Genomic DNA, 26,314 nt, shown 5'->3' on the forward strand with positions numbered 1-26,314 from the left:
GAGCTCTCAAACAGCCTGGCTCTCCTGCTGAAGTGCTACCTGGGCTCAAGGCCCAGCCTGAGGCTTCCTCTTCCCTCGGTCCTTCTCTGATGGGTCTTGAGAAAGAGATTTTTTCCTACTCTGAGATTCCTTAGCATAATGTTCACTGTGCTTCTCTTTTTGTGCCCACTGTCTGAAGGCTCTAAGTCAATTTAAAGTTCAATCCTAGTAATTGTATTAGACCTCAGGTTAATAAATTTTCTCCACTCTTTTTAAGGAATTGATTTTATTTATTCTACTAACTATATTTATATGTATCTTTAATTGTAAGCCACCCAAGATTATTGTGGGAAGAGAGAAGATTATAAATAAGTGAACACACACACACACACACACACACAGACAACCTAGAACAGAGCATGGTGAACAGGAAGAAATCAGATGAAATTGACAACTTGGATTTTAAAGAACCGGGGCTGCCATGTACTAGCTAGCGATTTAGGTTATGTCACCTAATTACTTTGGTTACTGCCTGCCACCCTGCTCTAACAGACACATACTGTTTTTGGAAAATGGCTTGATCAGGCCAGGGAATCAACCTGACCAAGGATTCAGCAGTCCTCCTGGCTCCATGCACCAGGGGACCCTGCCATTCAGAGGGTTGCATGTATGAGACAGTGGATGGGGGTGGGGGCTGTGAAGACTGCCCTGCTCTCCCTGGGGAAAGCCTGAGCCCTTGCAGAAGAGGTGGGGGCTCACTCAGAGGCAGATGGGTTTCTGTGGGAGGGGAGTGTCCCCTGGTTGTCACAGTTTTCTCCTGCCTTCCTCACTGTATCTATGCAACAGGGACCTCTGTGTACAGTCAGATGCTTGCGAGTCCCTCTCCTTCCCTGGGCTGGCCAAGGGCCCCCGTCGGCACTGAAAGACCATGAAGAGGCCGTGGTAGCTGGGCGTGTGGTGTGGGGTCTCCCCAGGCTCCCCTACCCCCAGCAGATTCTGCCCCCTCTTGCTGAGTTGAGAGCCAGGCTCACCAGGGGCCGGGGGATGGGCTTCTGGGGCTTCTTGGAGCCCAGCTTCTTCATGGCGTTGTAGTACTTCTTCTGCTCCTCGGTCATAAAGATGTCCTGTCCCCCTAAGTGCAGAGAGAGGCACCAGACTCATTCTGGGGTTCTTAGAAGCTCCAGCATGGAGGACAGGGGTCTCGCCTCCTTAATGAGGGTGCCATGACTGGCCTCCTCACTTCCTCTTTCCGTAGAGAAAACTATGTCCCTATCCTGCACCACAGCTTCCTCCCCAAACCTCTTTTTCCCTGTTCACCTTGAGCTCATTCTGGCTTTGTGACCTGCAAATCTTATCCCTACTCCCTCCTTCTCCCCTGCCCAACGCAGCCAGGCTGGAGGTTCTCTCTGTCCACTTGGTTTTACCTGCAAACCAATCATGGCCCTTCTGATGGGGCTCCAGGAAGATGCTTGCCTTTGCACAGGCCCACCCATTGTCCCTAATCGTGGACCAGACATAGAGTCCCCAACCCCACCCAGCTTTTCTCAGGAGCCTCATCTCTCAGGTGGACTGGGGTGAGGGTGGGGCCCCTAGCCACACCCATTTCCCACCCTACTCTATCCAGCAGGAGCAAGCAGAAGACCAGGCTCAGCAGAAAGCCAAAATGGGGCCAGAAGCCAGAACTGTTGGCGCCCCGCCCTGCCAGCCCAGCAGAGCCGGCACTCTACGTATCTTTTTCTTCTGTTGGTTGAAGTTGTCAATGATGACGCCGATGAAAAGATTCAGGGTGAAGAAAGACCCAAAGATGATGAATACGACGAAGTAGATGTACATGTAGAGGTTGTATTCCCACTGGGGCTGCTCTTCATACTAAAGGGGAGAAGTTAGACAGGGAGCTCAGACAGGCAGGAAGTGGCCTGCCTGGGGGTGTCCATTCTATGGGAGACCGGGGGCGGGTGGGGGGGCTGTCCAGGGGAAGGTCACCAGCACAGGTGTGATACACAGCAGGGCCAAGGGTGGGTGAGTGGGGAGTGGAACTGAGAAGTGGATAGTGAGGACAGCAGGCATGCTAGGCTCAGGGCTGGCCCAGTGTCACTGCATGAGGTTTGAGAATACGGGATGTCTCTTAGTCTTCTGTGAACTGTCAGTGTGAATGAGTGGGGTACAAAGACGAAGTAGAAGCTTGATTTGCATCTCTGTTGCTTCCACCCCACCCTACTGGGGTAAGACTTTAAGATCTAAATGAACTACAGTGAATTCAATTGGAAAGATATTTGAGAATTTTGGGACTCCTTGGGAGACCATTGCTTCAGGGCCAGGCCTGGGCAATCTAGAAAGGTTCAACTGCAGATTGACACAAGACATCTGGCCCTCATAGGGTGGGCTTTCAGATGTGAAACCTTGATTCCCTGGCGGCCAAGCAGCCCAGAGCCTCAAGTGCCTGACTTGGTGGGAGAGGCCAACTTACGCCCCTGGAGTCCACAGCCGCGTACATAATGTCCATCCAGCCTTTAAACGTTGCCTGAAAGGAAGAGACAAGAGTAAGAAAATCATTCAACTCTGCATGGATTGAGCTACCTGTCTGGACAGGTTAGGCTGGGAAGTAGCCTCCTGCCAGAAGCTAGCAGCCCACCCCACCCCTACAGCAGGGTCCACATGGCTAGCTAGTCAGGCAAAGGCCTTCCTGTTCAGGGCTGGAGGTGGAGGGGAAGCCAGCAAAACAGATACTCCAAGAAGGCCGCACTTGGGGGAGATGTTGGCCGAGAGACTGATGAGGCCTGAAGGAGGTTGGCCCTTCAGGTCCACATTCACTTCAGATTCTAAAATGACAGAGAGTCCTATAGTGGGTGTCAGGGACAGAGAGGTGAGGCTTGGGCTCTCTGTTCCGACCTGGCCTCCTTTGTCATGCACCTCAGAGAACCTTGTGGCCTCTGCTCCATGTCTTTTCAAAGAAAGTCTCTAAAGAATTCCAACCTTCTCTCGTACTTAAGGAAGTCCTTTTGCCAGTGGTGTGTGGGTAAATGGCGAACAAGTGACTTTCCGGAAGGAAAAAAAGCCCCGATTGTTGGGTTTGTCAATTTCCCTGTGTGAACCCTCCCACCATGGCTGATTTCAAGTTGCCAACGTGCTGTTCCAGGACACAGAGGTGGGAAGACATACACAGGAGCATAGTATTACAGGATTTTCTGTACAGATATAATAGCTGTAATAACCTCAAGAGCACAGATAATACTACATGGTAATGGTGAGTTTTCATTTTGTTATAATATCACTTAATTATAAGTTTATAAAATGTAATTTTTAATAATAGCTCGCAAAATCCCTGAAAATGTAACCATCGTCTCTTGTGAATCCACATAGGCCGGCTCTGGTGCACCGTGGCCACGAGACAGGGCCCTGGTGCTGGCTGCGCTGGCTGCCCCAGGCTGGGCTGCCACGGAGATTCAGGAAGAGCCCGAGAGACAGGGTTGGCGGTGAGACCTACTGCCCAGTGGGCCTCACTTAAGTCCTTGGCAAAATTCAATCCCGCCCTGAGCCCCCTTTCACGGTACACGCTTATCCACACAAATGTTGCCCATCTGAGAGTTTTTATGAGGCTGGCAGGGCAGATGGGGAAACTGAGTCTGTCCACAGATGACAAGCTATTTCAGCCCTTTATGCCATGAGGCCCTCACCTGTCCAGAGAGGCCTAGAAATGCTTTGGAAACTGATGAGGACCACCCAAGGTTCTGAGATGCCTGTGACTAGATTCTTCCCCGTCACTATGTTGTTCTCTCTGGAATCGTGGGCAGTCTCCAGTCTATAAAAGGGGCCTTTCCTTCCAAGTTCTGACATTTAGAGGGACAGTCACAGGGATCAGAGGACCCCTGGGTTTGGGCCTGAGACTGTTCTCCATTTGGTTATTTCAGGGGAGTTTTTGGAGAAAGCTATTCCTAGGATTTAAGAGGTGCGTGGAGGTATGAGTGGACGTGCGTTAAGTTGTCAGGCGGGAGTACCGCTGAGCTTACCTCTGCCATGGGGACTGAAAGCAGGTGCCTGGGCTTAAGACTGGGATGGTGCAAAAACCAAGCTGCAGCTTCATGAGTTATGGTTCTATTTGCATTTCTGTTGTTAAGGCTATTCGAAGGTTAATTTTATGGCATCTGTTATATTCACAGAAGCCACTGTCCATAGAAATCAATGAAAACTTTGGAAAGACGGCAGGGCTGTGTGTGTCTAAACATCAAGCATCTTGCACATTAGGGATGGAAGGAAACATTATTTTAAACAACGCAGGAGATATCACTACTTTTTGTAACAGAGGGATGGCCAGAGCCACAGTTTTGCTAACAGTTCATCCCCTGGGTCCCTGTGGTCTTTCATGTTTAGCCATCACCCTGCTAAACTGACTGCATGTTGGGGTGAGCTTGACTGCTGGCTGGAGGGGTCATTCTGCCTCAGTGCTGAATCTCCACATCATGGATCTTAGAGAATGGGGCATCTGCTCTAGAAAGGACAATCTGGAGACTTCCCAAGGAGCCCAGAAGTCTCTGGAGAACCTTGGCTTCCTTTGGGCAATGTGTCCCTACTGTGAGGATTCAGAGTTGGCCCCACTGTCCCCTTCTGGTCCACACCATGGGTGCAGATGCCAGTTGCTAGAGAACCCATGGGAGGAAGGGGGTCCCTTCTCTCTGAGACTTACCACCTGCAGAAGGGCCAGGTACCCAGCCCCCACGTTGTCGAAGTTGACTTTCACCTTGGTCCAGTACAATTCGCCGGTCACATTGGAAAACTCACAGTCACTCTTGTTGTTCACGATGGAGTAGTTTAAAGGCAGGTCCCCCTCGGTCTGGTTGATGCACCTCCCAAACTTCCCCGCAAAGAGGTTCACACCCATGATGCTGAAGATGAGCCAGAAGATGAGGCAGACGAGCAGCACATTCATGATGGACGGGATGGCGCCCACCAAGGCATTGACCACCACCTCAAGTGGACAAAGAAGAGACTCAGCTCCTGGGGGTGCCCAGACAATAGGCCCTTTTCAAGACCCGCCCACCCCCAACCTACTGAACTCCCTGGCCACAGGACCCTGTGGGGAAGGGGGTGCAGAACAGTTCCTGTCCTCAAGGAAGGGCCACCCATTGCTGGAAGCCCTGGTGGGGACTGAGGGGAGTGAGAAAGAACACACACACCTGTCCCTTTGCACCCCAAAGTCTGATGTAACTCCAGAACATCTGCCTTTCTCTGCTTGGCCCTGCTTGAGTCCATGACCTTGACACTTAATGTCCAGCAGGGTAGTTTAGTATGCCAGAGACAGATGGGAAGGGACCTCGGAGACTATTATCTGAGCTAAGTTTCTGGTTTACCTTAGGGTTCGGTTCCTAGACCTTCGTGTGGGGTGAGTAGAGAGTATCTGAGATTCCTCTGTTGCTGTGGGGGGAGCAGGGCTGGGAGGGCAGGAGGAGGGGTGTTCCCTGTGCCTCATGCTCTTCATCTAAAGTCACAGCACCCAGGAGAGACTTCCTGGGCAAAGGCATATGGTTGTCCTTCCACTACCCACGCCCCTAGCTGTCCACGAGCCAGAAACACGTTGGCCACAGACTGGAAGTGAAGCTGGGCAGGGCTGTGTGGTGAGTATGGGGCCCAGATGGGTAATGCTGACATGTGCGAAACAGAGGGGGATCCCTGGCTCCCCCGCAGGCATGAGGATCCCGGGAACAGGGTGGGAGACTCAGCTCTCAAGTGTGCCCTTGGCTGGCTCAGTGGCCGAGAGCAACTAGCATCTCCCCCATGTCCCTCTGGAATCAAATGTCCTTGCTCCCAAAGAGACATTCAACTAAGGTTGGATTAGTCACTTGGGAGTAGTTTCCATGGGGAATAAGCACTTTGTTTCTCCATAAATGGGGGGGGGGGGGGCGGGGGGATAAAGTTTAAAACTATCAACCAACTGGGAGCGGTGTGAGGGTGCCGGCCGGCCCCGTGAGAGGCACAGAGACGTGCTGCCGAAGCCGCAACAGAACTGTGCACATTTTGGAAAAACAAGAACGCTGCACATGCACAAGCACACTCAGGGTTAGTGTTCTCGCCATTATGATGAGTAAGGTTTCTCCTTGGTGAGCTTTTAAATTTGCTTTATATGAGCACTTAACAAAAGAAAACTTGGTGACGACAAAGACGCACAGGGCTCTGTGCTTAGAAAACCAAGTTCACTCCTTTGCAAAGACAAACTGGTATCTGATGGTGAGGATGCCGTTGGCTCCTTCCCGCTCGCTCCACCCTCCCTGCTCCAGCCCTGCTGCCCATCGCAGGCACGGGGAAGGCGGCCTGTGTCTGTCGGGAGTGGGGACACACACAGAGACGAGGCCCCGCGGGACAGCAGGAGCTGGGGGGCCGCGGAGACACCTGTGCCCGAGGGCCTCACCTCCTCTCCTCTGTCCAGCGCCCTCCTGGCCCTCCAGGAGGCCACGGGGCTGGGGGGTGGGCAGGCCTGGGGGCATTTCTCACAGCTCTCCGCCCTCCACGTGCCCCCATGCCCAGCTGCGCGTCTCCTGGAAGCTCTGCCCCGTGCTCCTACCAAGTCAGAGGCCGCAGTCCTAGCTCCAGGCTGGGCAGCTTGGTCAGCAAGTGAGCATAGGGGTCCCCTCCGTGGAGCCACCCCCCACGACCCAGTGGGAAGGCAGCCACCCCTCTTACCCTCATGCCCTCGAACCGTGACAGGGCTCGGAGGGGTCGGAGCGCCCGCAACGTCCGCAGCGACTTGATGGGGCCCATCTCGGAAAAGCCCAGGGTGTTGGCCACCAGGCTGATCAGCGAGACCTGTGGGAGGAAGGTGGGGCGTGGGGATAGCTCCAGGGACGGGTGGAAGGGCTCTTGGTCCGCCTAGAACAGCCCTGGGTGTGAGAGGGCCAGCAGGCCTGCCTGTGTCCGATCTTCGTTGTTCCCGACGGGCTCGTCTGCACGTGCATGAGGCCAGCCTTCCTGGGGCCCCGGAGACGGGGTGGGGTGGGGGGTGGGGTGGGGGCAGGCCCACGTGTGTCCCGACTTTCAGACCTTAACTGAGAGCCTCCAAAGCCACCCGTTGGGGTGCAGGAACAAAAATACAAAGCCTTTAAGTCAAATTCTTGGGCCTGTTTTGGGGAGGGAAGACCTGTCCTGGGTTGAGGATGAGCAGACAGACTCTCTGGGGGGGCATTTCCCGAAAGTCAGACTTCCCCACATTCTGACAGCTTCCGAGAAGGGAGGCGGGGGTGGAGACTATGGGGCAATGAGAGCCGCAGCTCTCTGCTCCCTCGGCCCCACCCCCGCCGTGGCATTTCCTTCCCATGGACGTTATCCGTCTAAAGCTCCATGGGCATCCAGTCCCTCTTACTTCGCTGCTGGCCTGGGATCACAGCCTGGAGGCGGCCCCCTGCCTGATCTCGCATGCAAACAGCATAACAGCACCTTGGCAGTGAGGGCAGCCTGCGGGCAGTGAGGAACTGGGGGCAAGGGCCTGACAGCCACAGCCTCCTCCCAGGCTGGGAAGCACCGGGTGGGAGGGGGCTGGGCAGAGGGGGCACCCCTTGAGGATGGCCAGCTTTGGGTCTCCGTTCCTAGAGTGGCAGTGGGACATCTCCTAGGGACCATCTCCTGAGGACAGGGCGCAGTGGGCAGTCAGCCCGTCTAGCTCCCAGCAGGCCACCTGACGTCTGTTCTTGCCCCCACCTGCCCCACCCATAGCCCCCCCCAACCCCCATCCGAGTGACGGCAACTCCATCCTTCCAGCTGTCGGGCCACAGCCTTGGCATCATCCCTGTCCCTCTCCGTCGCTCACACCTTACATCCAACCCATCAGGATTTCCTGTTGGCTCTGTTTTCAAACTACATCAGAAGTTCAGGCATTTCGCACCACGTTCACTGCCACCACCCCGGCCAGGCCACTGTCACCTCTCCCCTGGATCGCTGCTGTGGCCTTCCAACTCTTCTGCCTGCTTCCACGCTGGCCCCCTCCCCCACCACGCAAAGGGTCTTCTTTTAATGACATGAGTCAGGTCATGTCACTTTTCCATTCAAAGTCCTGCCATGTCTCCCCATTTCATTCTAAATAAAAGCCCCTGTTTTCCAAAGGCTGCTGCCCTTCTGTGCTATGCGTCTGGTCTCACCTCCTGCACCTGTCTTCCCCACTCACTCTGCTCCAGCTGCTCTGGCCTCCTTGTAGTTCTGCAAGTGTGCCAGGCACGCACTGACCACAGGACCTTGGCACTGCAGAGCTTGGAATGTTCTACAGACGCCTGCCTGGCTCACCCCAGCTTTCCTCAAACCTACTCAAGTGTCCTCTCAGTGGGCCCAACTCCTGCCAGCCTATTTAAAGTTGAGGTCTACATCTTCCCCCTCCCCGACCACCTGGCTCTCCTAACCCTTCCCCTACTTCTGTTTCTTCCTTGTACAGATCACCTTGTGACATAATATAAATTTGGCTTATTTAGGTTTATTGTTCCTCGCAGTGGCAGGAGTTTTTGTCTGTTTTGTTTCCTGAGGTCCCCAGCACCTACAACAGCCCTTGCCCACAGGTGTTCAATAGGGTTTAATGAAAACAAAAGAAAGCATGAATTGATCCTGAAAATATCCTTCTCCAGACCCTGAGGCCTGAAGACCACCTTTCCCACCAGGTGTGGGGATGGGGGGTGGGGGCAGCATGGCCAGTGTCAGGAAAGCTGGATTCCAACACTCACTTCCTTCTGCTGGAGCCTGGGCAGAGCAGCCCCTCCCTGCTGTGAGCCTCCGGTGCCTTCTCCGTGAACCACCTGTCCAGTCTTGGGACTGGGTGACAAGCACTGACAGTCCCCTTTGCCTGGCCTCAGTAGGGCTCCCCAAGGCGGCAGGTGCTGGGGTGGGGGTAGGCTTCTCCAGAAGTCTTTGCAGACTCCCTGGGGCCTGCCCTGGGACAGCCCCTCAGCAGGTCTGATTGCTGAGTGGGGGGGTGGGGTAGGGGCGAGGGGCCGCCAGGCTGAGCTGCCAGGGTCTGAGGTCCACCCAGGGTCCCTTGGCAGGGAGGCCTCGGGGGTCTTCCCCTTTGTTTCAGGGAGGCTCCGAGGGCTCCAGGCTGTAAGAGCACCCAGCACTCCCTCCCTCTTGAGCACCCTAGCAGCCCTCACCCCAGCATTAGCACCATCCTTTCAGCCATTTGGGGGGACAGAAAGAGGCCTGGGCTGGAGGTCCAACGAATTGGTCGGTGTCCCCACACACATGCGAACCCAGTGAGCCTCTCCCGCCACAGCCACTCAAGGTCTGACCTCCCACCCAGCCTGGACCCTGGCCAGGCCTCCGGGGGATTGAGTCCCTTCCCTTGGTGACAGAGTAGGGCGTGGGGACAGGGCACAGGCCTGAGCCTCTTCTGCAACTGCAGGAAAGATGGCCCCTGCCGGTGAGCAGAGCCGGCGGCCAAGCCCAGAAGCCATGGGCGGCTGCTGGGAAGCTCTTCCCTGTCTGCAGATCCCGACCTACGTTCTGTCTGTGGGACCCGCCACAGCCAGATGGCGGGCCCTCGCCTGAGCCCTGGGCCTTCGCCGCGCCCCCCGCCCTCAGGAGCACAGCTCCAAGGCTGCCCTGCACCCAGTCTCATTCCCTCCCCTCCAGCCACTGTCCCACTTGACAACTCAGGAAGCCCATGGGTCCCAGCTCCCACCCTGCTTGGCACCCAGCAGTGTCCTGGGATTGGGTAGCCACGGGGCAGGTGTCTCTCTCCTCTGCCAACTGGGTACTCAGCGGATGTGTCAACCTCCTGTCCCAGGTCCTCCCTGGCCACAGCCGGGGCAGGTAAGCCCTGCCAGCTCCCCAGCCGTCCAGGGCAGCTGCTCAGAACCCTCTGGCCAGGTTCACGGCTTTCCTCCTTTTCACAGGTGACTCCACCTCTCTATTCCTCCGCAGGTGGTATGTTCTACCTAGCCAGGAGGGTCTCTCCTGCCTGCCCAGCACCTCTTCACCAACTCTGTCCCCTCTGGCCTTCAGCTCACTCTATGCCCTGTGCAGATAGTCCCCTCCTGCGTGCGGAACAGTGGCTCTTCTCTGGCCACATGTCTGGTGGGCCTGACAGACATTTCACAATATGCCAAGAGGGAGCCCCCACTCCTGCCCTGGCTCACACCCCTGCCTGAAATGCTCTTCCCCCTTTCATATGGTGAGTCTAGTCTCCCCCAGAAGCCAGGGGGATCCTGAGGACAGGGCCTATGTCTCCCCCTGCTCCAGTCTCCCCAAATTGGGGGTCCTGATGGTAGGGTCCAGGTCTCCTATTTCTCCCCTTCCTCCCAGATTGGGGACCTGAAGGGCAGGGCTCAGGTCTCTCCTTCATGTCCCCAGACTCCGGCCTCCTTCCCCTCTGCGCATCCTATGACGCAGCTGAGTATCTTCTCTTTAGCCCAACCCCTGCCAGCCTGGTCATTCTGTCCCCCTACCCCCACCCTCTCTCTCAGCTCCTGCTCACACTGGCAGTGTTGCCCCCTCCTTCCTTCCCTTCAGGGGCCACACTCACGTCCACAATGAGGAAGTCCAGCCAGCACCAGGCGTTGGTGAAGTACTTCTTGAAGCCATAGGCCACCCACTTGAGCAGCATCTCTAGCACGAAGACGTAGGTGAACATCTTGTCGGCGTATTCGAGAAGAGCCTTGACAGCCTTCCGCTCCTCCAGGTAGATGTCTTCGAAGGCCTGCAGACCAGGCAAGGCAGATGGACATGACATCCTGACCGTGGCCCGTCCCACGCTGCACGAGACACCAACCCTAGCAGTAACTGCTACCCAGGAGGGCGGGAGTGGGGCAGAGGTGAGCCGTGCAGGGGAGGGGACCCCCACACCGTCGGCATGCTCCCCTGGAGTGTGTGCGCCATTGCTGGGCCAGGAAACAATCTGGCATGGTGCACGGACACCAGCGCAGGACGTGTAGCGAGAACGCTTCTTCCTTTACGTTAAAGAGCAAGTATCGGTTCTGGGCTAGGGTATTTTAAAGAACTTCCTAGAACTTGCTGATCTCCCATTTTAATAAGGAGAGAGGAAGGCTTAGCTCACTCAGAACCTTCTGCTGGAAACAATGTGAAACTTTTTCTTGTTTTCACCCCCTTGATGCAGTTACCTGCTTTTCATAGGACATAATATTGGTTTCCAACTGCAATCATCATTAGAAGTTCCCCTTTATAATGAATTTGTTTAACCAAACAAAAAACAATGAGAATTAAGAATTAATCTAAAGCAAGACCTTAAATAAATAAGGACAGTTTATAGCTATGAAGTTCAGGAAACACAGGACCTGATAAAGCCAAACCTCCTAAAACCCTCAGAATCGAGGAGTCCACGTTTCTAAAATGCTCCAAGCTGTCTTTCTCCTCCTCCTCGCTCCTGCCTCAACCGGAATTCCTGAGCCAACTAAGAAACCCCCATGGTCCCAGCTGCCCTCTTCCACCTCCAGCCGTCTGATCTATACCTGCTCCACCTGCGCTACTGCTCCGGGTCCAGAATGTGCTCTGAGCCTCCCAGTCTAGGCAACTGAACACGTCACTGAGGGCCCCGGGGAGCTGCCTCCACCTGCGGCTCTGGGCCTGCCGGTCTGACTGGGAGCTGCAGGACCCAGGTGGCTGGGACTGTCCAGTGCATGAGCAGGCACTGTGGACGCATACGTATGACTAATCACACCAGCGTACATGGGACAAGGGCATAACTCAGGTCCCAATATGGACCGGGGGAGTTGTTCAAGTAGGTTTGCTTTTTCTGATGATAAAAAATGTGCGCTTCTTATAAAACATAAATAACATAGAAATTATAAAGAAGAGAATAAAAGGCACCTCCAATAGCAAAACACTAACGTAACCACCGCTAACATTTAGGCAAACATTCTTTTCGACACGGTGTGTGCGTGTGCGTGGGCACACACAATTTTGTAAGAAATACTAAATATTTTGCTTTGAAACTTCTTTGTCCCCTCAACAACCTTTTGTGAATTATTATTGACTCAATGATGTGATTACATACAATACTGTTCTGTTTAAAGGCTGCGCCACATTGCATTAGTTGCATTGGTTGCATAAACAACTGTTTATTTAGCCAATAACCCCGGCAATGAACGGAACTGTTGTTTCCAATCACGCAATGAACAACCGTGTCTCATTAGCTCTTGAGGATGAATTTCTAGAAGTCTAGAACTGGGGTGAAAGTCAAAGGTACACTTAGGTCCAGATTGGGAATAGGCCCCCAGAAGGGGACACCTAGTGACGCTCTCTCCACAATGCCTGAAGGTGGCTCTTTCCTCACCATCGCACCTGCACTGATGATGATGCTTCTCCTTTGTCGCTCTTCCCAGCCTAGTGAACAAAAACTGCATTTTGCTCCATTTTTATTCATTTTATTACCAGGGATGTTGACACCGTTTCCTTGGATATTTATTTGCAGTGTGCATCTCTTTGGCTTATTTTTTTTTACTTGAGTGTCTGGTTTATTTGGGGACATTAACTCTATTGGATACATTTTATCCTAGTTGTGTACCTTACAATCTTGTTTCCTCTTGTTAGCCATACTGAAGGTCTACACTTCATCTCCATTTATTATATAATTTAATATAATTATATCATTATTATGACTTTTACTTAGTAAAACCTTTGGCATGTTAAGAAAGCCCTTGCCTATTCCAAGGCTAGAAAAAAAAAATGACCCTTCTTCTTTTGTTCTTAAAAATACTTTCTGGTTTCATTGTTTTATATTACAGTTTTAAAAATCTAATTTTGATAACGAGCAAATATTTTGATTTTTTTTTTCAGAGTGGCTGGTCAATTGTCCCAATACTTTATTTAAGAATCACTTCAAATCCATAGATTAGAAGTCAACTTTATCAAACACTGCATTTCATTTCAAACCACTCATTATAGTTCTTCTCTATTTCTGAATTAATATTTTTTGAGTTTTCCTGGCCTTTTTCTTTTTTTGAAATTTCCAAGATAAAAAATTTAGCAATATTTTGTCAAATTACCTCAGAAATGTTGGAAATTTATTGTTAGTACATTAAATTTATTAACTGTTTTAGGAACTAATACACAGCCTTCCTACCCAAGACTAGAGTATATTTATAGTATATTTAACTATTTGTCTTCTACATTCCTTACCAAAGTTTTATAGTTTTCTTCATGAACCTCTTATAACATTTCATGTTATATTTATTCCCAGTTATTTTGTTTACAATGCCTGGCATGTAAGAAATATTTGAGAAATTTTACCTGTGACTAAAAGGTTTCGGTTAGTATAAAACAGCAATAGCAACAATTCTTTGTGTATTTTATGATTGGCCATATAATGTTTTTAATACGTTTTAAAATTTTTCTAGGCAATAATTATCTAAAAGTAATGATATATTTATATTTTTATTATTAACTCCTGTTTTGTACTTGACTATATTAACTTTAATTCTTCTATTTTCCTTTTTTATTTTTATTGTATGTTTAATTTTCTTCATTAATTGCACTGGCTAGTACCTCAAGATTATCAAGTAATGAACAATAGATAAAAAGTAGTTAAATCATCCTTTTTCTTATTTCTAACTTTAATTAAAATGTTGACGTGATGATAACAGAAGTTAATTTGGGAGTAATTTTTTCACTAAATTAAGGAAATATATTTTATTTCTATTTCAGTTTTAAAAATCAGGAGTTTGTTGACATAACTTTTATTTTTGTCCTATTTGTATAAATAAATTTTCTAATATGGCACTACTTTGACATATATCTAGCTGTGACTTATTTCATCTTTTAAATATATTGTTGGATCCTCTTTGTATGTATCTTAAGATTTTTGCATCACTTCATAAACATGGAATATGAAAACTGGTCTATAATTTTCCTTTTGGCATGCTTAAGGTTTTAAAAATCAGCATTATTTAGCTTTCATAAAAGAGAATTTGTAGACTTTCCATCTGCTTTCATACACTAGAATATTTTAAATAGGACTGGGATTATTTTCTTTCTTGAGAATGTGAATGATTTCACCCTTGGAGATGTGAGTTTACTTATTTGATTGTTTCACTCTGAACTTTTATCAGTTTTACTATTTATTTTCTAATTCATTAATTTATGTTTTTATTTTATTAATTAGTTATCTTGTTGTTATGGTTCCAATTTATTAAGTTATTAGTTTACATTCTATTTAATAATGAAATTGTTTAGGTCTATGAATTTTACTCTTATTACAGCTTTGGCTGCATCTCACATGCAATATTCTCAATATTGTTATTTTCTAGTTTCTCTCCATCCAATTACAGTGTTTTTCACTACCTCTATTTTTCATTTCTCATTTTTCTAGATTTCAGGTAGACAGAACAGGCTGAGAGTCATCGTTGATCCCTGTGTAGTCTCTTTATTTTATTTCTTTGCTTACTTATTAATGTAATAAATGCCCATGAACTTATCACCAAATTATTTTTTGTTTAATCCAAGATGTATTTTAGAATGACTTTTACATTTCTAAGCGTTTGGTTTTAATCTTTCTATTTTTTCTATATCTAGCAGTGTCCTTATCTGTAAGATAGGCTTAATAATAGCACCTACTTCATAGGGTTATTGTGAGATTTAAATAAATTAATGTTTCTAATGTGCTCATAACAGAGTCTGGCACACAGCAAGTGCTATTTAAGTGTTAGCTATTACTTTTATTATTATTAGGGTAAATGAAATTATTAATTATATTTTTTAGTTTTCTTATTCTTTCTGTTTGATTTGCCAAAAGCGAATAGGTGTGTGGTCAGATCTCCCTGTACTATTGCCCATTGCCACTTTCCCCACCAATGATTTTTGTTTTACATAATTGCTATGCAATCCCAAGCAAATATATTCATAATAGTTATGTTTTTAATATAGGTTGGATTCTCCTTCTATCTCCAGCTTTTTACCCTGAATCAAACCTTGTTTAACAAAACAAAAGCACTTTTGGTCTTTGTTGTCATTGTTTTCATTTGCTCGATATATCCTACTATTTCACTTTGAATATTTCTGAGTCATGGGGTTCCAGGTTCCTCATTTCAGAGCAACAGCTGCCATTTAAAAAAAATTTATTCAGAGTCCTTTTCTTTTAAAAGATGAATTTTATCCTGTTACATTTATTATTAAAGCACATGTTTGAGCTTGCCTCTGTCATATTATTTTGTGTTTCCTGATTCCATGCTTCCTTGCTGCTTATTCTTTCTCCTATCTTTTGCTGTAAGATCTGTTTTTTTAAAAATTTCTTTTCCTTCAGCAATTTGCAATGAATGTATAGTCTGCTTTCTGTTAACCAAGTTTATAACTTTAAATAACACATTCAGACTTCTTTTTCTCAATATATCATTGGCTTTTTTTTTTTTTAAACAGTGCTTGGCTGTCTCCCCTGATTGGATTCACCTTTGCTTGCCAAAACTCCTCCTCACTGATGCCAGGCTGAGCTTCTCCTCCACAGCCCAGACTACATGGCTCTGGCTGCCCTTGTTTGCGGTTGTTTAAAAACAAAACTCGTTAACATATTGTCAAATCATCCCCTGAAGACTGCAGAGATTTCACTCTAGCTGCCAATGGTAAAACAGCATGCAATCTGCAAGTCATGGCTCCAGGCCAATTCTGGAACCAGAGTTGTGGCAATACAGGGTGACGTGGGAGATGCAAAGGTTTAGAAGTGACAACCACAGTGCCTCCCCATGACCTGCCCCCACAGGGGGCATCACAGACTGAAGGCACAGAGTCTTGGATCAAAGGGGCCCTCTCCCACTCTGTAGTCCAAAGCATTTCCCTGTTGGTTACTCATCCCCAACAGTGACAGGCACTTGCTCCTCCTGGGTCAGGGAAGTGTTTTCCTTCTGATTTCTTGATCATCCCTCTCCCTGCTCACCAGCACCTTCCAAAACCCTCTCCAGGGCTATTTCATCTCTTCCAATAGGGATGTGAGAGATCAGAGTTGGGTGCTTGCGACCCAGACGAGGGCAACCCTGGAAGGCCTCACTGCTTCTCTTGGGCTCAACAAACCTCCCTGTCCTCCACAGTCCAGTTCTATCTGCTTCTTCCAGGGAGTCTTCCTGATTGCTTCAGCTCCCCCTCTGACCTACCATCACTTGAGTCATCTACTCCATTTTTGGTCCACTTTCTTGAGCTCATCTCTGACTCTTTGAAACTCGCTGAGTCTGGTTTTCCCAACTAGACGGGGAACCCTTGATGCCAGGGCTAGGGTCTCCTCCTCCTGTTGCCCATTCCCCACCCCGTGGCTCACAGAGGTAGATACAAGGAGAGTTTAGAAAAGAACTATGAACAAATGGGTGGTCAAGACAGAGGACTCTGGAATCCGACTATTTAGGTTCAGTGCTGCTTTGGGTGGTGGGACCTTGGGCAAGTTACCTAATGTTTCTACAAAAGGTTGTTGTGGGATGAAATGTGATCATGTGTGACCCACACAGCTTGGTCTCTGCCCTGGAAAACCGGGCATAAGTGGGGCCACCAGTGCAGACTCAGCCAGCACAGTGAATTGCATTGGGTCAGCCTGGCGCAGCCAGAGCCTGAGGCTGGATGCGGAGGAGGGGAGGGGTGTCACCAGAGCTCCGGTGTGGGAGGCTGGTGACCTGTGACCTATACCAGTGAGGCACTGTGATGTGGGGCAAATCATTGCCCTTTCGTGGAACAAGGGGGCCTGGCCAGAGAACCTCTCTGAGTCCTTTCCACTCTGACCACTACATGTGCTATGGATGCTGAGAGTCTGTGAGTTGATTATTGATCTGGGGCCCCGAGGGAGCACATTTTCAGCAGAGGTACTGCCCCCGCTGCTGACCTGGCTTTCCAGCTGGAGACTTCCTTTCCCTGCCCTCCCCCTCCCCCTCCTCCATCCCTCCCTGCCCAGCCCTGCATCCCCGGGAGGGTACCAGCGCTCCACTGCTGAGCAGAATCATGAAGATGATGAACGTCTCGAACCAGCTGTGCTCCACGATGCGGTAGCAGGTCTTGCGCAGTCGCCACCAGACCTTCCCTGGGGCCTCTGTGGTGTCCACAGCGCAGCAGGGACAGCGTTGGACACAGCCTGTAGGGAAGGGAGAGGGGTCAGGCCCAGCCCAGGGCCTGCAAATGCCCATGTCTGATGGCAGAAGGTTGGGTAGTTGAAGGGATTACTGAGAGAGAGAGATGACAGTGATGGGTGATGAGCAGGACAACATGGGGGGCGGGGAGGACTGTGGGTGCTGTCCACAGGGGCCCCCACTCAGCAGGTACTCTGTGGAAAGGTCACATGGCCCAGGCACCCAGAGAGTGGATGAGGGGCCTGGCAGGTGTGGGCAGGGGCAAGGCTGGAGTTGGATGGGCTCCATCTTGTCCACTGCTCATCTGGGAAACCCTCCTTCTTCCGAATGTTCTAGAATTCTCTGGGCTGCTCTGTCCCTGGGTCTTCTCCATGTTTGCAGTTTCTGAGACGAGGACAGGATGGCCCTTCACTGGCACCCCCAAATGTGCCACATGGAGGTCAATCCCTCATTTTATCCCTAGCTGCCCTCGAAATACACCACCAAGACACCTTAAAAGTGACAGGTGCCAGTCCCCACCACAACCACAAGTCACACCCACCTCAAGTATTTACAGAGGGCTTACTATATGCCAGGCACCCTGCCAGGGCCTGAGGGGACAGGAGTGACTTACACCCTGTCCCTGCTGCTGTGGGGACATACAGTTATGCCACCATCCCACAAACACAGTGTCAGCGGTCCTTGGTGCAGCTGCCCCACAGCTGCCCAGCCCAGGAGACTGTTGGCTGACTTGCCATGACCCATGTCAGCATGGAGGAGCCCTGAGGGTCATGGTGAATGGGGAATGGAGGGCAGGCAGCCGGGCCAGCTGCTGGTCCTTCTGCCCCTCCACGGCAGCACTGAGGCTGGGGTGCAGGGCCACCCAGGGCAGGACCTTCGGTGAAGCAGTCTTCTGGGTCCTTGACATCCTCGCCGAGGTCGGGGATCTGCTCCAGGAGGTCGGCGGTGTTGGTCATGTCTGCTGTGCTCCCCTCAGAGAGGCTGTCCTCGTGCATCTGTGGGCAGGAGTGTGGGGCAGGGCGGGCAAGAACGTGAGCGTGGGCCACGTAGCAGCCTCCAGCCTCCAGACCCCAGCCCAGAGTCCGAGGGAGCCTGAGGCTCCCAGAGGGGAGGTGCCCAGACCATCTTCCATTGCACTCCCCGGGGAATCTGAGCCCAAGATGAATGAGAACCTGACCCAGAGGTCACCTGGGGCCAGTCAGGACTGGGCTGAGACTGGACCTCAGGGCTTCCAGGTCTGTGGTTCTGGTCTGCAGGGGCCTAGGGCCGGGTGCAGGGGATGTGAAAGCATCTGGGAAAATACTATGGATAAGGGATTCGTCCAGCTGGAAACAAAACAGACATGGATAGCAACACAGACACACACTGGGCCATGGATGCAGGGCGGTAGCTTGGCACACGCAGAGCAAGCAGGCGTGCCATTCCCAGGACAGAGTCAGAACCAGCATCACGGGCACACAGAAGCTCAAGGTCAGACATGCAGAGAACAGGCTGGCAACCCGCCCAGTCTTCTCACCCAGTTCCTACCAGTGCTGGTGTGAGGCGCAGAGCCTGGGGTAAGAGTGAGAAGGTGCTAGAACATTCCCCGCCTGGCCATGCAGGGCTGTGTTGCCCTGACCTCACTTAACCTGATTATAGAGAGATGTGCGCATGCGTGTGCCCTGTGAGTATCTGGGTGTGTCACGTGTGAGTGCTGGGCTATCGGGGTGCTGTAGCAGCCACTGCCAGTACTCTGCCCAGTTCCCCCCTGTTAGGCCATTTGCAGAAAACGTCATTAGCTAGGGAGCTGCCATTTCTGGAGATTGCTTGGGGGTTATGACTATAGTCAGGCGTGGCTGACACCCAGTGACTGACTGATATGAAGGGAACCGATCTGAGGCTAGAATCCAGCTCCCATGCCTCTTGGAGACGTTCCCTTTGCCTCATCCTGCTTCTTTCTTCCTTGTGGGTCTCTCCTGAAAGCACCCCCTCGATGAGTCCTTTGCAAAGGAAGCCTGTCACAGGCATTGCTTCTAGGAGCCCCCCTAGGGACAAGCGTGGAGGGCAGGGTTTCTGTGAAGGAAGAGGAGGCTTCGTTGGCTTCAGATCACATCTAAACCCCCAAACCCCCAGCTCAGTCGGCCCGTCTTGCTGCTCAGGCTTCATGTAGAGATGCTCAGGTCTGCGATCTTGTGCCTTGGCTCCTCAAGCTGCCTTCTTCCCTCTTCCTTCTATGGCTAACTTCGCTGGTGCCCTGAAGTCCTCTAACACTTAGGTTCGCTAAGGGGAAGTGCTGAGTCCCGGTGGGAACGGAGAAAGTGCTGCTCTGTGCAGGATGGGTCCATGGCCCAGGGGTGAGGCTTCGCCTTTGTGGTCCCCTTGGCCTGAAGGGTCATTCCTTTTCCTCCCAGCTTTGTTGGGGGGCACTGAGCAGGGAAAGGCACCGCCAGAGGTCTTCACCCTGCTTTTCTTTTCAGACATAGGAGCTGCCTGAAGGATGCAGGCTTGTCTCAAGGGAGGACAAGGTCTCAAGATCCACTGCAGTGAGAGGACAGAGGCCTTCTCCCAAGAAAGCCCCAGTCCACCCCACTCCCCTCTTTTATGGGATCCAACATGAACTGATTTGAAGGCAGGGAGAAGTCACAAAAGTCATTCAAAAGTCAACATTCCGGTATAAAAGCCCTTCTCTCCATGACTTTCTGCCCCTCCCGTGTCTTCCTGTCCCCACGTGCCTTTGTGTGGCAGAACCTCCACAGGTTGGGACGATGGCTCCACCAGGCCCTCACGCTCCCAAACTCGCCACGACCGCAAAGCTTCTCATAGGCCCATCCCATGAAAGGGACGAGGCAAAGGAGAAATGTTCCTTTGGAGCAAGTCACAACTGCTGGACTGAGGGCTGAGGGCAGGCTGCAGGACAGTGGCCTCTAGCATGGCCCCTGAACACATGACCTCCCCCTTCCACGGTGTTTGGTATGAGCAGGTGTGGGGTGCGGGGTGTAGTGAGCAGTGCCAGGGCAGGGGTTGCAAACGCACATGCTCGTGGGGGCCAGGCAGGTGATGAAAGGAATGAAGTCAGGCAGGTGGGCTCTGAGCAAACCAGAGAGCTCCCATCAGGAGGCAGTTACCACTTGTCCCCAGCAAGACGGCCCTTCCAATTTTTTTTTCAAGAGAAGCCAGAAATGCAGATTTTGTACATAAAATCTCTCGGGTTTTAAAGGTTGGTAGCTAATTCAAATTAAAACCCTTTTTGTGGTCAGAACAAAGCCCTAGAGTAGGCCTCCCATTTGTGGCCTCCGCTTTCTAGTCCAGGTGATAAGTAGCTGGTGGCCAGTGTGCCAAGAAGCCAAGGATTTGTTTTCAGAGCTGCCCAAAGTCCCCTGCGATGGGGCCATTCATGGGACAAATGTTTGCCAAATAGGACCCAAGCACAGGTACTGAGTGAGAGGGGTGAGCACATGCAGGTTTGGGGTTAGCCCTGCATCAGGGTCCTGGGATGGCTGCTTTTAGAATTTCCCTATGGCTCGGGACCCCACGCCATCCCATCCCTCCTCTGTAAGGACAGGGCTGCCCATGGCCCCCCTCTGCTAACGGGGCTCCCACGCTGCCTGGGACAGCTGCTGTGGGTCCCCTCAGCCCACGCAGGCATGTGCTGGGACCTCTCGTGGCCCGAGAGGCAGCACCCCGCTAGCTTCAGGGACAAAGGTGTGCGTTACCTCACTGCACCCTGGGGCCTGGGCCTCCGCTTTCCACTGCTGCCGCCAGTCTGCCTGAGCCGCACCGGCCTGGGCCTGGGACGAGGGGGCGGCCTCTGACACCTGGTTCCGGGCCCTGGGCTCCGGGAGGGCCTCTGGGCCGCTGGACACGGGCGGGAGCTCCTGCTGAAGAGACCTCCAGCCCATGAGCTCCCGGCCCAAGCGTTTCCAGGGCCCTGGCTCTGCCTCATACCCTGCCTATGCCTCCTGCCCTCCTCCTGGGGCCTCATCTCACTGAAGATCCTCCCTCAGAAGCCCTGAGTGGGTACCAGGGAGGCTCCTGGTAGGTGCAGGTCTAGGACCGATAGCCCGACAAAGCCTCTGGGACAGCCTGGCAGAAATCTCCTCCTCTTCCAGTCCCTAGAGGGGTGCGGCTAGGCCACCCTGCCCGGCTCCCATATGTGGCATCTCTACTTCGGAAGGATACGGTGATTTTTCCTATGAGTTCCCATGGCACCCCCAGCTTGCTTGTGTACGTACGTACACACACACACACACACACACACACACACACACACACACACACACACACACACACACACACACACACACACACACACACACACACACACACACACACACACACACACACACCCCCCCCCCCCAGGGAGCCAGAGCCCACAGGCTCAAGAGAAGCAAAGGAGAGGGAAAAGGAGGGGCAGTCGGGATTCCACTCTCTGCTGGGAGCATCCTGGAGATAACTGGAAGCTGCTGCCCTCCTGGAAACACTGACACTTCCCTCCCCCTGCTGACACGGTCACTGTCACTGTCACTGTCCTGCAGCCTGACTAAAAGAGTTGAAGCTGGCCTCGGGGACCATAGGGAGGCAGGAGGCTGCGGAACCAAGTCCGAAGCCTCAGATCAGATTCCAGCCGGGGGGAGCAGGTGCTCCTCACGGCCAGACCCACCCAGGACGGGCCCAACTAAGCAGAGCGAGCCCGCCTCCACTGTTGGCCTAAAGACCCAAGAAGAAGCCCCATGAGCTCGGCTCGGGCCACGGTAAGGCTGAGGGAGCAGTAGGGAGGCCCTGTCTCTTTCGTACAGACTCTGCTCCTAAGTGTTAAAAATAACAGGTTGGGAGATAAGATAGTGCTGTCTCTGACACCTGCCATCTTCGGGATGCTTATTTTTAAATCTCAGAACGAGACCCGGGCCTGGGAGGAGGGGAAGGGGCAGTCGAAGGTCAGGAGACAGCGCTTTTCCCTCTCCAAGACATTCCCCACTGGTAGTCCTGAGGGGGACAACAGTCAGAGGGGGTCCGGACCAGGGGTCCTGGCTCTAACCAGATGCACGAGGAACTCCCAGCACATCTCCCTCTCTTTTTCTGTGCCTCAGTTTCCCCTTCTGTACAAACAGCTGCCCATGAGTAGCCAGAGGATGATTCATAGACAGGAGCCCCTTCCAAAATCCCTTCCAGGGCTGGGTTGGGGAGAGAGCTGGTGTCAGAGCCCCTCTACGAGGCCCGCTGATGGGGGACACCCTGTCTTCTACGTCCACCCCAGTTCTGCTGTGGCAGTCTGGCAGGGGCAGCTGCTCTGAGCGGGGCCGGGTGCCCTGCACAGCAGAGCCCAGGTCCTACGTAAGTGGGTGCTGCACAGAAGTGGGGGAAAGGTGGCCCAGCGGGGGCTCACCTGCTTGCTGGACTCTTCCTCTGTGTCCAGGCTATTCTCCTCGTCGTCCTCCTCTTGGTCATCCGTGTCTGACTCCGCCACAGCAATGGGCACACACATGGGCTCCGGATCCCCAGGGGTGCCCTGGCCTGGCCGCTTGCCTTCCTCAAAGCGTGTTTCCTTGCGGGCCAGAGGGGCCTTCTCGGTCTCTGCAGGTGGTGGGGAGCTGGTGGCAGCGACGCAGCTGGGCAGCTGGCCCTGCGTGGCAAGGGCGGCGGGCTTCTGAGGCCGCCGCTGCAGGAGCCCATAGCAGAAGTCCCAGGTGGTCCGCTTGAGGAAGCGCAGGCCCCTCTGGATCCGTGCCAGGGCCAGCTGCAGGTTGTTCATCTCCCCGTCCTCGTCCGGGGCTGTGAGGTTGTCTGCGCTGAAGGAGCTGAGCAGCAACGCCAGGAAGAGGTTCAGGACCTGTGGAGACAAGGGATCAGGCTCACCACGCGGGCGCCATGCCACGGGCGCTCAGCCTTGCCTGTGCTGGGGAAACTGAGGCCCAGCAACCTTCAAGACTGCCAAAGGCCAGCCCTGGCTGCTGCAGCTCAGTGGATTGAGCGCCGACCTGTGAACCAAAGGGTTGCTGGTTCTAGTCCCAGTCAGGGCACATGCCTGGGTTGCAGGCTAGGTCTCCAGTTGGGGGCACACAAGAGGCAACCATACATCGATGTTTCTCTCCCTCTCTTTCTCCCTCCTTTCCCCTTTCTCTAAAAATAAATAAATAAAATATTTAAAAAAAAAATAAAAAGACTGCCAAAGGCAAACAGCTCTAGGCTCAAAGCCTGGGCCCTGGGCCTAACCCTCATTCTCTTGACTAAAGAGAGCTTGGCTCTGAAAGGAGAGACAAGTCCTAGTCCTTCCTCCCAAGGTTCAGACAGTGTGAGTTGAGGTTGAACAAATCCAGGTCTCTTGTGTCTTGGCCCGGGTTCCATGGGAGAACCTTGGGTCCATTCGGTGTCAAAGCCTAGAGATCGGGCTCTGCTGCCTTGGCAGCAACAGGGGGCAGTGTGGTCAGAGTGAGCCCCGGGCTGTTCCTGGGAAGTGGGGTCCAACGTGGGGTCACCTAGAGTGTGGGGGGATTTCTGGAGGAGGGGCCTCCACCACTGTTGGTGAAGGAATGGCAGGGGTGACCCTCTGGGTTTCCCACTGAAGCTGGTTTCCCACTCAAAACCCAGGGATCCTACTGTGGAGCACCCTCTACCTGTGTCCTCAGGTCTGACTATGCTTTCCAGCTGAGGCACAGGGGGCACTGGGCAGAGAAGGGGACCATGGCAGGACAAGAGCCCAGGGGGCAGTCTTTGGGAGTCCGGGACTAACTGCTGGGTCAGGCTACTGAGTCAGGGTTAAGTCTAGGTGGTGAGGGGTACTTGGATGGGTGCTGTGTGGGGGACCCAACAACTGGGGTCGGGTGAAGGGACCCAGGGTTGGTGCGAGGAGCCAGCCCAGGCTCCCAGGCCCATTGTGTTGCAGGAAGTCTGGGGAGGGGCTGAGGTTTCAGGGGTTAAGGATTTGAGACCCCAAGGGGGGGGGGTTGCATAATTCCTGTGTTTTTGGATGGTCTGGATTACTGCTTGTTAAACCACCCTGCAAGGGTGAAGTGGAAGCTTTTGTTAGAAAACTGTTGCTGAGAGACGAGGCTGGCACGGGCCCATTTCCCAGGTTCCTGAAGGTTAAACGAAGATGGCGGGGTCCTCCTCCCCCAGTGGGTCAGACAGCTCCTGAGCACCGACCACTGCCAGGCCCACAGGCCAGAGACACACCTCCCCACGTTGGGCTTGGCATGTCCTCCTCCCGGAAGGGAGCTCGGTTGAATGGGGTCCCCTCCAGCAGGGTGATGTGCAAAGGTGAGTGCACAGTTCTCAGTGGAAACCCACACTGAGCCCCTGCTCTGGCTTCTCAGAAGCCCTTTTGATGCATCTGTTGGAAAGCTGAGGATGAGAAAGCAGCGGGGAAGGTTGGGGTGCCCAGCCTCTGAAACTGGCCTTTGGTTTAAAAAGCAACACACATTCACATGGATAGCACCGGAGGGTTGAGAAGTGGGATCTCCAGGTCCTATCTCTAAGGAGCCATGATTACTTTTGATACCTGGCAGCCCTTTGTATGTTGGCCCTGGGCGGGGGGCATGTGATGTGATTCCGAGCTGCCGTCTACACCTGAGCTCTGGCCTGCCTCTGCCCCTGGCGGCCTGCCCTGGGTCCTTCCCCACTGCCCTTACTCATGCCCGGCCCACCTCCCCTGAGCCCCAGGCAGCACAGGGGGCAGGGCAGGGATCACCTGGGCAGCCTCATCCACCCACACAGGACTCTAGGGCCTCCCTCATCGCCAGCTTCAGAAGTTTGTCTTCTTCCAGTGCTTTCCCTGTCAATCACGCTTCTGCTCCCCAGCCCCTGCCTGATCATCACTTCCCATTTTAATGGCAACTGCTTCCTCCCACGCCTGGGCCGCAGCCCAATTCCCGGGCTGGAGGCGGGGGGTGGGGGGGGGTGGGGGGGGCAGCAGTGCGTGGGCCGTTAGCTTCCCTCTCCCCGCAGCCTCTAATCTTCTCATCCCCAGACAGATCTGCTTGCAAATCGCAGGGCTGTGTGTTTGAGGGCAGCTCGGCCTGGCTGGGGGCTGAGAGCTCCGAGTACTTGTGCCCTTGTTGGCACGCACAGAGTCTGGGGGTACCCAGGGCTAGGCCAGGGGCGAAGGCTCCACCCTGACCAGCAGCTAGTCTAAGGAGATGGAAGGGAGTTGTGGAGCCACCCAAAGAGCTGGGTTTGATCAGCGCTGTGCACCAAGGCCCTGCTTCCTCTCTGGGCTCCTCCACCTATGGGGCCTGAGGGAGGCTGACCCCACCTTGGCCTAGGCCTGGTTACAGCACATGGGGGTGCAAAGCAGTCGGTTTGGGAAAGGGCTCTAGAATCTGCAGCCCACGGTACTCGTGCCACCTAAAACCTCTCTGAGCTGATGGGAGCCTGGGCTGCCCAGGGCCCTCGGGAGCGAGACCATGCAGGTGTGATGTCAGAGCACGTGTGGGCCACCTATGTCCCAGGAAGGTGGCCCTATGTCCATAGTGGACACTGACTTATTCCTGAACTACTGACTTGCCTCAGCTTTGCCTCTTGCAAAGGCCCCTTCACTGGCATTTAGATTTTGATCTCTCTCAACTCCAGAATTCCTCACATTGTAAAGACACAAGGCAAGAAGCACTTGCCCTTGGCAGACAGGTAGCAAAAGTCTGGATCCCTCATGACAGAACAGCAGGCACTCCCACCACAGCTAACCAGGAAGGCATACAAGACTCCTACAGACCCCGCCTCCACCGGACCAACACCTGCTTGCACCTGTGCTTTGCTCACCCTTCCCTCTCTAGCATCTCTTGCCTATTAGGTCAGTTCAAAATGCTCCTCCAGGAAGCCTTCCTTGATTTCCATATGGAGGGGGTCAGCACCCATGGGCTTCCCCTTAATGGTTCTGATTGTTCTGACCAGTTTGAGAGTTATTTCCTGCTTTTTTGAACTGCCCACCTCCCCACTCTCTCAAGTTTATGAGTAATGTCAAGGCCACATACACCTCTATATGTCCAACAGCATCTCACACAATATTTTGCATGCAACAGGGGCTCAGCAAATGTTTATAAAGCTGAATTGAAAAACCATTGATAAATCATTGCTAGTGAATGACTGATAAAACAATGGGTAGATGAGTAAGTAAATTAATGAATATAAAATGACTAAATAATGAATAAAGAGTCAAAAAAGCAGATGAGTGAATGAATGAATGAACACATGAAGAATTATATGAATGGATGGACCAATGAGTAAGTGAGTAGATAGGTGGATGGGTAAGTGAGTAGTAGGTGGGACTGGTGAATGAGGGAATGCATGAGTGGGTTGACAGAGGATGTGGGGTGGATGAATGAGTGGAGAAACAGATGAGTGAGTGGAAAGATGGG

At 52.5% G+C, this 26,314-nt stretch overlaps 1 protein-coding gene across 3 annotated transcripts in view; it reads right to left on the reverse strand.

Moving 5' to 3' along the window:
- Positions 1-26,314, reverse strand: part of SCN5A (sodium voltage-gated channel alpha subunit 5) — a 76,909-nt gene that overhangs the window by 5,534 nt on the left and 45,061 nt on the right. For 2 of the 3 annotated variants that reach the window (XM_090284522.1, XM_090284521.1), the window contains 10 exons: positions 22,351-22,794; positions 20,681-20,845; positions 17,863-17,983; positions 16,839-16,993; positions 10,466-10,639; positions 6,652-6,774; positions 4,661-4,942; positions 2,447-2,500; positions 1,711-1,848; positions 1,011-1,115 (listed from right to left, as the gene is read on the reverse strand). In XM_090284522.1, the coding sequence (XP_090140648.1) occupies positions 1,011-1,115; positions 1,711-1,848; positions 2,447-2,500; positions 4,661-4,942; positions 6,652-6,774; positions 10,466-10,639; positions 16,839-16,993; positions 17,863-17,983; positions 20,681-20,845; positions 22,351-22,794 (1,761 nt within the window). The remainder of the gene's footprint in view (positions 1-1,010; positions 1,116-1,710; positions 1,849-2,446; positions 2,501-4,660; positions 4,943-6,651; positions 6,775-10,465; positions 10,640-16,838; positions 16,994-17,862; positions 17,984-20,680; positions 20,846-22,350; positions 22,795-26,314) is intronic. The other variant, XM_090284523.1, reaches the window with a different exon arrangement.

The sequence above is a fragment of the Furipterus horrens genome, unplaced genomic scaffold, assembly GCF_987537825.1.
Source record: "Furipterus horrens unplaced genomic scaffold, mFurHor1.1.pri manual_scaffold_7, whole genome shotgun sequence".
NCBI classification, from domain to species: Eukaryota; Metazoa; Chordata; class Mammalia; order Chiroptera; family Furipteridae; genus Furipterus; species Furipterus horrens.